Genomic DNA, 13,284 nt, shown 5'->3' with positions numbered 1-13,284 from the left:
ATGCGCTGGCGTTCGGAGAGGCCAGTGGGGGTTCTTCCACTAGATTGGCTGGTAATGTGGCATGTCAGATTAATCTCAAGCGCAGTCCTTTGTGTATCTGACATTAGCATAATGCTAAATCCATCTCTAGCTCCCATTCACACTCACATATACACAGCTCCCTCCATCCTACCAGCCTTAGGGTAAATACATTTCCTCTGAACATATTATAGGTACAAAGAAATGTGATTTAATGTGTGTGTGTGTGTGTTTCTGTGTGTGTGTGTGTGTGTGTGTGTGCGTGTGTGTGCACGTGTTTATAATGATCCAAATCCATAGCGAAGAACACCAGAGCATAAAATAGGAGCAAGACATGAAGCCAACGCTGAGGACAAATACACTGGCGTGGCAGATAGGTCTCAGGGAAACCACCCCCCCCCCCCCCCCCCACACACACACTATTTACTTATTATTAAGCAGTCATTACACCTCATATGCTCATGTATGGCACCATGGTTACCATTGGTTCATTCTGCCCAGGGAACCGTACAAGCTTAATGAATGCCACTTCTGGACATTTGAGTAGCTCTAATAAGTATGGTGGTTAAAAAGTATGATTGGTGTTAGGTGTTAGGAGCATAAAATAATTGCTGTATCATTAATTTTTCAACTAATACTAACGGTCTATCATTATTGCTTGTTTACACAATTAAATTAAATAAATAGCAACAAGCTGCCTCTGCCAAACTACTACTCAGTATTTACATACAGGGGCGCAGGAGATATTTTGAAAGTGAGGGGGACCAAATTGTGAACACAAACCCATAGTGAAATCAGATTTCCAGATATCGGATCGCCACCTCTGGCCCACTTTCGACCATCATATTTTAAACTTGCCAGAATATTAAGATAATACCATTGATTGTTTTCAAAATATTGTTTGATTAAAATGGTCAAAACTGTGAGATGAGCACAACGCCAGATCTGCCCTCAGACCAGCTTCTTGCTATGTGCTATGTGCAATTCTACTAATTGTTTTAGATTTATTTTACACTACTTGGGCCAATGGTAGAATACTCTAAAAGCAACATGATGTTGATATTTTATGAAGCCATGAATGAATCATCATGCCTATGATCCAAACATAGACTACATGATCAAATAGCCTAGTTAGGCCTACAGTACCTAAATTGTCTGGTATAAACCAAATCAACTCTCCACTATGTGTCTGCAGTTAATATTTATGCAATGTTAGAACATGTTGGCTTAACAAGTTACACAGAAAATTTCAACAGAAAGTTGCCTTTATAATCAACTATTTGTTCCAACAGCATTTAAACAAAGCATTTATAAAATTGAAAAAAAAAAAAAAAATACATAAGAAGTAAAATAAAATACTGTTACTGTAGTAACTGTACCACATTATCCCAAACTTCAAAGAGCTCCCCATGTATGTGGCAGCCAGACGTGACACCACTAAATTCTCAGCTTGTTTATACCCCACACTGAACGTGTAAGAAAGGCTCATCACTCTGGGGTGTGGTCGCCTACTCTCTGGGATTTATGCACCAAGGTAACTGAAGTATCCAATTTGTGTCTTGAAATTATGTTTGAAATAAATGTCTTAGAACAAAAACTTTGGGTAGGCCTATATACTTGTATTTTATAGTTAGGCTATAGTGAAAACGAGTTCATCAGTAGGCTAGTTGAGTTTGTTATCAATAAACATAACAGCTAATGTCATGTTGAGCAGGAGATAGGCTACCATAAATCCTCAAATTATGCCCGGGATTGATTCTATTTATAGCCGGCCCGGACAAATAAAGGCAGGTTCCCATATTTGCCTATACCATACCAGCAATTGCCATCAGTCCACCAGCACTAGAAGACATTGCTTCGATTTAAATCAATGAAATAACACCTCTTCTTAATATTTTATTATATTGTTGGTTGGATTAATAAAGTCGTTTTCCTACCATGGTCTCCAACACACGTTCTCAAGCTCATTGTCTTGCCGCCCCTTTTGAGCTAATTGCCAGAGGCTGAAGCCTACTACATTTAATTGTTGCGTGACTCAAGGCATTCCAGCCTACGAATTTAATAAAAAGTAGCCTACTAAATCATGTATAATTAAACAATAACTCAATTTAGGCTACTTGGCTACGCAAAAAGGTTTCTATTACAGCACAACCCCTATTCAATGAATGGCTGCCTTGTCTCGCAATAAACAGCGGTGGAAATCCCGACACTTTTTCAACTGCATGAAACATAACAGTGAACCATCAAATATCTCCCAGAGTTCAGTGCCCATCAGTCCCAACATTTAGCAATATAATCAAACAGTCCAAAAGTAAATTAGATCCCAAACCAAACCGAAAATGTTATGCTTTTGATGGCCTACCAGTATGCCGCTCCAAACGAAAAGCATCTCTAATGATGGTTGTTAGTAGACAAACTGGCTTCAGATATCCAACAGAGTGAATATGAGATTGTGCAGTCTTACAGTACTGTAGATGGCTGTGGTTAGTGATGTGATGCTGTTAATGGGGAGTTTTACATAGTTAGCGCAAACCCTATAGGTTATTATTTATTTAGCGTACCTATAAGGCTTTTTTTCCTTATCAAAAGTGAGGGGGACGACGGCTGTCTCTTCAGCACTGCGTGGGACACATCCCCCACGTCCCCCGTGCCTCCTGCGCCCCTGTTTACATATACTTTCTTACACAAGTGCAGAGCAATACTCTGTTCATCAGTTCTCCAGTGGAAGTGCAGGCTTTCACAAGTAGGTTGCTCAGAAATGTCATATTGGTGACTCCATGTAATTCCGAGTTACATAATGTAACAATCTGTAGGAGATGAAGAACCCCGAGTTATGAAACTAGCTGTTACATTTCACAGTTGGAGTAAGAATGCAAAATATGTTTTAAGTAATAGCTGTGTGGGCTTACAGTCTCATATCCATCTCATTTAAACTGGTGAGAGGTGTACACTGTAAAGATTTGGAACACAAAGTTAATTATACTTGTGTTTTGCGTGAACACATTTTCTTTTTTGTTCCAAGTACTGCTCAGTACTGCAGACCTATTTCATGTAAAAAGCCATGTTTCTATTCCTTTGAAGAACCTCGTAGAGTGATTTGAAGGTTGGTGACCTACCCCACAAAGAGCATGACATACATTTTTCTTTAACAAAGGAACACAATTGTGTCTTTTGTCCATTCAGCAAGGCATATACTGTCACTTTCCCCAGTAACTCAGAGGCTATTAGGGACTTTGGTTGGGTCATTCTGTTCCTCAGTGATGTTCCATGTGTTACTATGGTGATGTGATGATGCTTCATGTAATTTATCTGACAGTGCTGCAAATGGGGTCTAGGCTTGTTGTTTCTTTCTCTCTTGAACAAGCTTAAACATATTTAAATGATTAGAGTGAATCAATGTTTTTTTTTTAAATGTCTTCTTATAAGTGACCGGTATTTTTCCATTTTAGCACAACAAATGTTCTGCTATCAGAGGTCTCTATTATAACACAGTGCAAGATGCAGTCAATCATTCAAATGTATTATATAAATCTACATATGCATGCCTCTCTCGCATATCATTACACTATATTTAGTTGCATAATAGTTCTGTGCATTCATTCGAACAAATCTGTCATGCTGATATCATAGTTGTCATAGTAACTCATGGATGATCAGCATATGCTGCTTCCCCAGAGGTCATAGGGTCACAGCATCAGCCATGATGGGGCGTGCTCACGCTAACTCAGCAGCTGAGCTGGCACACACACACACACACACACACACACACACACACACACACACCAAGGAGTACATATTTCAGACAGCAATTTGGTCTTACATTTCATCACACCTAATCCCTGTTTATGGAAATTCAGGATTTACGACTCCAGAAATAAATAATTCAAGAAATGATGAGATAAATAACACGAGAGGCCATGCCTGAGTATTGGAACAGAACATGAAAATAAGCCCCGGTTCAGCTGACTCTGCTGCCGCTCTCATCTAAGGCCTAATTAGCACACAGAGAGAGAGAGACAGAGAGAGAGAGAGAGAGAGAGAGAGAGAGAGAGAGCGTCTGTCTTCTGTCTTCTCCTCTAATAGAAGAGAAGTGAATGGGTCAGTGAATCCTTCTGTCGTCATGAGCACAAACACACACACAGGGCAATCTACACTGGCATTTGAAGAGGCTCAGGAAAACCCTCTTTCTCCATCACAGATGGCTTATTTGTGCTCTTCTTCTCTCTCACTTTTGTTCTCTCTGAATTCTGTCCTGCCTTAGTCACTCCTCTGTCAGGTCTTTGTTCATCTAGTGCACAGGGTTGATTTGTCACTGTATTTGTTCCATAGGTCTATGTGAACACACACACACACACACACACACACACACACACACACACACACACACACACACACACACACACAGACCCTAACTAGACACATGGAACACATACAGTAGAACACAGACCTATAGCATTTGAAATTGACAGGTCAATAACATTCTGTAATTCACTGCATTAAAAATACTGACCTAAATCCATCATGTGCTCAGTGGGGATATGTGGTCCTCTCCCTGAGCTTACAGGGCTCTCCAGTCGAGGTTTGGAGTGCAGCAAAGATTTGAACATGGGAAGATGATTCCATGTACCTCAATAAGGAGTGTGTGGACTCATAAACCCTGTTCCAGCAGCAGGCAGCTTACACATGTGATATTGCCTTGGTGCAATATAGGCTACTTTAAATAGAAGTATGCTGAACAGGAAGTGGTTCAGATCAAATATAAAAAGACTTGTGTGTGTGCGTGTCTGTGAGTGAGTGTGTGTGTGTGTGTGTTTGTGTGTGTAAAGGGTTGTGTTTCCTCAGTTTTTTTATAAAAACCCTTTACACCCCCAGTGGAACAGCAGGCAGAATGGAAGATTAGAGGGAAACAAATAAATATTCAGTGAAATGAGAACTGCACTGAGACAGTCATGATAATCTGTGCTTTCACTGCGCCACAGGACTAAGTGTGGTATCGCTCTGTGTGTGCAGTGCATAGGCCTACTGCTTTAGATACACACACATATGCGACTACACAAACACACACACACACACACATACAAAGAGAGAGAGAGAGAGAGAGTGAGAGAGAGAGAGAGAGAGAGAGAGAGAGAGAGAGAGAGCCTGGGCAAACAGGGGCTTGTGGCTAGATGAGTGGACATAGGGTCGATGTGATTCTCAGTGAGGCATCTCAGCAGGAAAACACATGACAAATCCGCCACTCCCTCTCCTGAGCAGACAGGCAGAATAAAACCCCTCGTGATATCCTGGCAACTGGCTGTTTTTTGGACCATGTCTCTGTTGTGATGGGGAATGTGTGATCAATGCCCCCCGCCCCCCCCACACACACACACACTGGACATCATTTTAACATGACCCAACTCTTAACTCAACTCACATGACCTTCTCATGTCAAGTGAAGAAGCTTTAGGCAGTGCTTAAGGATAGACGTAATGTTTCACATATGCATATCACATATAGTTCATGCATCCTTCTCTCTCTCTGTCTCTCTCTCTCTTTCTCTCTCTCTCTCTCTCTCTCTCTCTATCTCTCCCTCTCTGTCTGCAAAGGGGGTGGATGATGCATTATTAAACTGCTGAGTCTTTTTAATGGCTTCACTCCTCCCTTCATGGTTGTTTGCTACACCACTTTTGCGTTCAGACAGCCCAGTGTACCTATTTGTGTGTTTGTGCTTGTGTGTGTGTGTTGTGTGTGTAATTTCACGATATACTATCTGTTTATAACATATGTATTCAACACAAGCTAATCAAAGGCAGAAAAAGAGATGTCTCTGATGTCCTTATCTGGGTCAGCCCAACTGGCCTGTGCTGCACTAGGTGATGGTCACCTTAGAACACTAATTAATGGACCGTAAGTAGGAGACAAGATTTTTAGTGAAGAGTTGGACCTATATTGGTGAGCAAAGGATACCTTATCTTCTGACCTCAGTGTTGTGTGTGTGTGTGTGTATGTGTGTGTGTGTGTGTGTGTGTGTGTGTGTGTGTGTGTGTGTGTGTGCAGAGAACAGAGACGGAGACAGCCTTAGATAAGTGAAGTAGAAGTAAGAGTGGAAAGAGGCTTCCACTCAATAATTCATGCTGTTTTTCGAGGCGACCACTAAAGTGCTCCCTTCATTCACAGTGCCGGCTTCTTCCGCAACCGCCCCTCACTTTACCGTTGCATCACAAAGCCACAACAACTGGAAGAACAGGGAAAAAATCACCGCACATAAACACCTCTGTTCAGCCACGCCACTGGGCTTCCCTCACGCAACTGTGTTTCTCTTGAAACACGGTGAGTGGTAAATAATAATGGCGTAGTCATTAAATGCCACCCACTTAACCCTGCTGCCTCGTCCCCTCAGTCTTTTGCTGGAGAGAGGCCGAGGTTAAGAGGGAATTACTCAGTGTGTTTTGACATCGGTTCCCAGCTGGCAGTTGAAGAGGTGACTCGTGGTCACACCGCGATGGCATTAAACATGCTCTTCAAAGACCGGATGCTCGTTAGTGCTCTGTTAACTATGAGTCATCAGCCAGCCTCTGAACTCCACAGCGCCACGGTAACGGCCTCGCCCGGGAGCTCCTGATTACACACCCATTAAAGAGGGGAGGTGGGTGGAGGTGGAAAAAACACTCTGATTGAAAGGTAGAAAAGGAAGGCGCTCTCTCTCTCTCTCTCTGTGTGTGTGTGTATGCGTGTGGGGGTGTATTTAAATGTGTGTGTGTGTGTTTGTGTGTGGGGGTGTGTTTAAATGTGACATGTGAGTGTGTGTGTGTGTGTGTGTGTGTGTGTTTAAATCTGTATGTGTGTGAGTGTAAATGTGAATGTGCATTTGTGTGTGTTGTTGTGTGAGAGAGTGAGAGAGCAAAAGAGGTAACAAGGTAAAAGACAAGGGCGAAGAGAAGGAGACAAATGTTGCCATGGATGTACTTGTTCTCTGGCACTTGGCCGTCCCCTCTCCTCTGATGATTCTGCAGACATTTTTGGATGAATTGATGGATAAAGGATTTGGGATTTAATGGATGGTGTATTTGTGTGTATGTGTGTGCGTGTATGCCTGTGCGTATCTCTCTCTCTCGTTCACACTCTTGTGTGTGTGTGTGTGTGTGTGTGTGTTTTATGTGTACATGCAAGTGTTCCAGACAGTATGAAACATGGTTACATTTCTACTAGGAGAGATATGTGCATTGGATAATCATATTCTACACTTCAGTAAATGGATTACATGCAATACATTTCCTCCATGGTTTGGGGATGACTAGGTAATCAAGAACTTATCATGAAGGAAACACTTTGACCACAAACCTGGGAAATAAGGACAACCCTCACACTGAAGTTTTCTCATTAGCATAATGTAAATATCAACATTTGCTATGAAATATAATTAGTTGCAAGAAATGTATGGATGTCTGTATGGGATTCAACCAGACAAAGTTATGCACAGTATAGAGCACAATATGTGTAGAGTATAAAGTGTGAGTGTGTGTGTGTGTGTGGAGGTGGTGTATCTTTATTTATACTCCAAACATCCCAGAGCCTCTGCTGTCTAAATCAAAGAATTATCGACAGTTGGAGAGTTTAGTGACTCCTGCCTCCCACTCCCACACAGGAACACCCAGTGCAGCCCTGCACTGAGGCAGCGTGGGTCTCCCCGCAGGGCTGCTGCCTTGCACAGCTCCGCCGGACCTCCTCCGCCCCCCCCCACCCCTCCTCCTCCCCACACCTCAGCGGTCTGCGTACACACACCAATCACCTCCATCATCCATTCCACAGTCATCTACAAACCATTAGGTGAGCTATTATAATCTTTACTCCATATGTTAAACCGATCCCTAAAGTGGATTTTTGAAAGAATCCAGAATGACATAACATAGATTGAGTTTTATGTGTTGTAGTGGTCATACTCAGAGCATAGCCAGAGCGTGGGCATCGCTGATTGGAGAAAAATGAGAATCATAGCCAGTTGTGTGGCACATCTGTGGATTAAACACTCCTCCTACATTTGTGCAATATGTTTGTCTTTGTGTGTGTGTGTGTGTGTGTGTGTGTGTGTGTGTGTGTGTGTGTGTGTGTGTGTGTGTGTGTGTGTGTGTGTGTGTGTGTGTGTGTGTGTGTGTGTGTGTGAATATATGTGTAATATGTCAATGTGTAAGAGTAGGTGGCTGCTTGGCCATTGGGCATGCTGGTTGTCCTGCTGCACAAATCAGTTTTCAAATGATTAGATACACTGGCAGTAGAAACACACACAGACACAAACACACACACACACACACACACACACACACACACACACACACACACACACACACAGAGGCACATACACCATCTGAGGCCCCCAATACACTATACAACAACTGGGGCAGAAAATCTCTATCAGCTCTCTGCTATAAAAATCACTGAGTGTCTGTGTGTGTGTCTCTGTGTGTGTGTGTGTGCGTGCGTGTGTGTGTGTGTGCGTGTGAGTGTGTGTGTGTGAGTGTGAGGGAGTGAGAGAGACGTAAAGAGAGAGTGAGGGAGAGAGAGAGGAAATGGTAAAGGCCAAGAGAAAGGCCAGGGAAAGATTGTTTGTGGGAGACGTATAATTACAGACGGTTTTGTGAAGACAAAGGGAGTTCAGCTCAGACAGCTCACAAACATCACTCTACTGAACTACATTGGGATTACCTCCACACTTCTACAGTCACAGTCAATGTGTGTGTGTGTTGCGTGTGTGTGTGGAGTGGTGCATTATGGAGCTATAGAGCATTTGGAGAACAGGGAATGTTGTAAACCATTCAGAGGGATAAACTGTATTTGGTTATGGTTATGGTTATGATATTTAGCAGGCACTTTTGTCCAAAGCAACATACAAATAACAACAATACAATAGTTCAATTTAACAGTAAACAATTTAAAAAGTTGGTTAGACTACACCAAGGAGAACAGCAATACTGTAATAAACAACAATGTCAATTCAATCAATAGCCCAATAAAAATAAATAAATGCTATAATATACAAACCATAACGCATAAGAAATGCTAATAAACTAAGTAGGCTACATGTTGAACAGATATGCCTTTAGATCCCTCTTGAAAGACCTAAAACTATCACAGGAACAGAAAGCACTCTATATGGTATTTCTGCACACAGGTGCAGGGCACCTCCTTCCTCTATAAGGAGGATTTCTGCACACTGCAAAGACAGACTGCAGACCTGCTCCGCTCAGCTTCCTGCATCCATGTCAGTGTGTGTATGTGTGTGTTCATGGTAGTGAGTCATGTGGGCTTATCGCCAAGGCCTTGGGTATTTTTATGAATGTTCCTTTTAATTTTAGTGTAATAAGTCATTAAGTAATTGCTTTAATTTAACCCACAGACCATAATTGAAAATAGCCATGAGGGAGGATGACTGGACTAACCTAACCTGTGTGTGTGTGTGTGTGTGTGTGTGTGTGTATGTATGTATGTGTATGCTATATATCTAAGAAATGTACAGTAAGAAAATGTCTCCCTCCCACAATCCCTTGTCTTGTCACATTGTAGTGAGTGAGTAAAGATGTACAGTAGCCTACACTCAGTTGTATTTGAGCCTGCAATTACTGATTAGAAATCTTTAATGGCTCATTTTTTATAAGGTGAGAGAGAGAGAAATAGAGAGAGAGAGATGTTTGTAATTGAAGACTGCTTTCTTTGGTCTCCATGGAAGTGCATCAGTGTCCCTGTCCCACATACATATTTGGGTTCACTGCTATCTTAATCAGTAGAATGAGGAGACTCCACTAGTAGGACATCTGCATTTGCCACCTTCTCTCTTCAGCCCCTTCTCCCTCTCTAGCATAGGAGAGCCACTTTATATGGCTGTTTACATGCTGTTTCCACTGGCTCAATTCTACATTCTCTGCTCTACAACTCTACGTATGTAATATCGTTATATACATAACACTATGAATCATAGACTACTGGGTAATTTTCATGTCAGTATACACAACATACACTCACGGAGAGGGAGGGAGGGAGAGAGAGAGAGAGACAGGGGAGACGCAGACTTAGGCAGAAAGAGGCGGATTAATAAACCTGATAGGAGCCCTACCATGCTCAGCAATAAACAAATGGCTCATCTGGCAAACACCCAGCAGTAAATCTCTCTCCATCTTTTGTACATGCACACACACATATGCATACCCACAGTGAACAGTTCAGTGTGTTCATACACACATACATACATATGAATACCCATACGCAATCAGTTTAGTGTGTTCATACACACATACATATGAATACCCATACGCAATCAGTTTAGTGTGTTCATACACACATACATACATATGAATACCCATACGCAATCAGTATAGTGTGTTCATACGCACATACATACATATGAATACCCATACGCAATCAGTTTAGTGTGCTCATACGCATATACATATGAATACCCATACGCAATCAGTTAAAGTTGCACATACACAAAATTGTGCAATGGATTTTTTCAGTCAAGTGGATTTCAGACATGCACAGGATAGGTGTTAAATTCCTTGAACTGGAGGGGATTTCCCACAGAGGTTAACCAAGCCTATTGACAATGCCTATTTCATTTTATACATGATATTCAACAAGACTGCAAGTGTGGGTTTGAGAGGGTGATACAGCCTATATGTTCTTCACATAATGTCCTCAAATGATCACACTGCCTTCTTTGTTTTAGATGTTTTCATATTTGTGTGTGTTCATACTATACCTCTGTGTAGGATACATATGTCAACAAATACGAGCAATGATTGAACTTGAGGAACTCAGTGAATTCAGTGTCAGTAATGCAAGTGGTTGTGTGGGAATTCTGGTGGGCTGTCATGTGTATAGATACTGAAAATATAATGTTCACTTAATGTATGGGCATGTGACAGACATAAAGAGTGAGAGAGAGAGAGAAAGAGAGAGAGAGGCAATGCACGTAATTCATTTCCAGTCTGACAGTTTTTGGCTGTACAGCATTGCTGACTAAACATCTCATCTGGAGGCTCACTCCCACTACCCCCACCCCTATGTTTTACACACCCACACAATAAACATACACATGCCAATGCCTCTCAACATTCATCTCATATTTAGGATTAAGTGTAGTTATACATATCCCAGTGCTGTTTCAGAATGGGCACAATATGAGGGCCTTTTCAATGCCACACAATATAAGGGCCTTTTCATTGCCCCTTTTGAGAGAGCGCACACCAGTGCTGTAGAGAGAGAGAGAGAAAGAGAGAGAGAGAGAGATAGAGAGAGAGAGCTGTATATCTGTCTGTCTGTCTCTATTTTGTCTGAGAATTAACCGACCTCACAATGGTGTTTCTCAAGGAATCTGCCTGCTCAACACCTCTCCCGTCATATAAAACATGTAGGGCTGTTGGCACAATATAAAAATAGGCAAAGACATATTCAAATTTCTCCAAATAATGTTTGCGACGTGCACCAGGTCGTATTTTTCTTTTAAGAATTTACAAAACGTTTTATGCTGAATATGCCCTTGTCCGAGTCCTGTGCTCGCCTGTCCAGACTGTTCCGCCACTGTTCCGCCTTCAGCGCACTACACGAGCTCTCTCTCACACACATACACACTCACTCAAACATTGTCGTCCCGTTGGTGAACTGCAACATCGTTAGAGCTGGGCGACACTACTCGTCAGTACACTTTTTGGTTTCTCACGGACAAAACAAATTGGAGTCATCGCGCACGCTTCCGTTCATCATTTATTCAAACGGCACATCACAAGCACCGTATTACACGAGTAAGAGCAAGACTACAAGCGCAGTATCGCCACTCGGCTACTGCGCTTAAGAGTGTGAGAGTGTATGTGAGTATACAGAAATCATCAATGCCTGCGGTTGTGTGTCCATCGACACTGAAATGATTCTCACGGACTAACCGGCTAGATGTAAACCAGCATGCTGTCTCTTTTCGTGCTGTGGTGCGTCCTGACGGGCGCATCGGCGGCGATTGAAGGTAAGCGTCTTGCAGACCATAAGCTAAGCTATAAGATTGTTTTATTACATTGAGTTGGTTAGTTTGTCGAAGCTGCCTGCTATCTGTGAACGAATATTACTTTGCTTTACCATGTCACGTGTTCGTACAGGTGTTGGTATAATAGGCAAAATAGAAATAGTTGCAGCGTTTCCCAAGAAGCAGGAGTTGATGACATGCAAATTGAAATGCTAATAACCCGGTGAGGCGTAGCGCCATCGCATGGCAACAACGGAAATGTAACGTATAGGATGTAAAGCGCGTGTGGAACAGTGCTCGTGGCATTTTGAAGGTTTTTGTCATAATAATTTCCTGACATCAAGGAAGGACCCTGTTAGGCAGGCTGCGTTGTTGCTTCTTTTAGTTATGCACTTAGGCTACTGTTTATTTGCCAAACAAAATAGTATGATTAAACCGGTATTATCCACCTCTTACGTGAAGAGAAACATATCATCAATACATAGATGAGAGCTTATGCATTGAGTTAGTCCACTGAAGTATGTAGTTTTATGACAGTCTTCCCTGGAAATATTAGTGAAGGCTTCAGTGTTCTGTATGGTGTTTGTATAGTTTATGGAGGCTAAGACAAAGTTATGTTTTTACTGGGTGAGTATTGTTTGTTTGTCTGTTTGTGTGTGTGTCTCTGTTTGTGTGTGTGTCTCTGTTTGTGTGTGTATGTTTGTGTGTGTGTGTGTGTGTGTGTGTGTGTGTGTGTGTGTACTTATTCTGTTTATGTGCAATGAGGCAAACATATTTGACAGATTAATCTGGAAATGGAACCTGATGCCCAGCATTACATCACTCAGCTGTCAAGACACACAGATGTGACAATGTGTGTGTGTGTGTGTGTGTGTGCGTGTGTGAAAGAGACACATAATTAGTTTTCTCTTTGAATAGATGGTCAGGTCACCACTTCCTCATCGAAATGACGTGTATATGGGAGTGCATTAGCTCTTCATATGCATCCGTATACTGACATAGAAATACACAGTGGCACGTATGCACGTGTACACATGGGCATAGGCTATATAAGTAATTACTGATATTTGCTCTCCGACACAGACATGACAGACATGATGTACATGAATGACCACTGACCCAAAGCCAAACATCCAAACAGAGACAGACTGATGTGTTTATGGACGCTCTGCACACTCAGGCCCTGTAGATTTGCTGGAGATGATATCGTCTTTTTGTGCAAGTGCAATGCGATCTGATGTAAGGCCACGCTATACAATATGTCTCCAGTAGTGCATTCA

The 13,284-nt window shown here is 42.1% G+C and overlaps 1 protein-coding gene across 1 annotated transcript in view; it reads left to right on the top strand.

The window, feature by feature from the left end:
• The first annotated feature begins 11,762 nt into the window (after nucleotides 1–11,762).
• Nucleotides 11,763–13,284, top strand: part of chrnb3a (cholinergic receptor nicotinic beta 3 subunit a) — a 9,098-nt gene continuing 7,576 nt past the window's right edge. Inside the window, exon 1 of the mRNA XM_076295954.1 lies at nucleotides 11,763–12,007. Coding sequence (XP_076152069.1) covers nucleotides 11,950–12,007 — 58 coding nt within the window. The 5' untranslated portion in view covers nucleotides 11,763–11,949. The remainder of the gene's footprint in view (nucleotides 12,008–13,284) is intronic.

Source organism: Alosa pseudoharengus, unplaced genomic scaffold (genome assembly GCF_046254945.1).
Source record: "Alosa pseudoharengus isolate Yale_2024_CS ecotype anadromous, Long Island Sound unplaced genomic scaffold, YU_APseudo_1.1 YU_APseudo_1.1_scf_2, whole genome shotgun sequence".
Taxonomy (NCBI): Eukaryota; Metazoa; Chordata; class Actinopteri; order Clupeiformes; family Clupeidae; genus Alosa; species Alosa pseudoharengus.
Note: the sequence above shows the minus strand (reverse complement) of the source record. Positions and strands in the feature narration are given on the sequence as shown.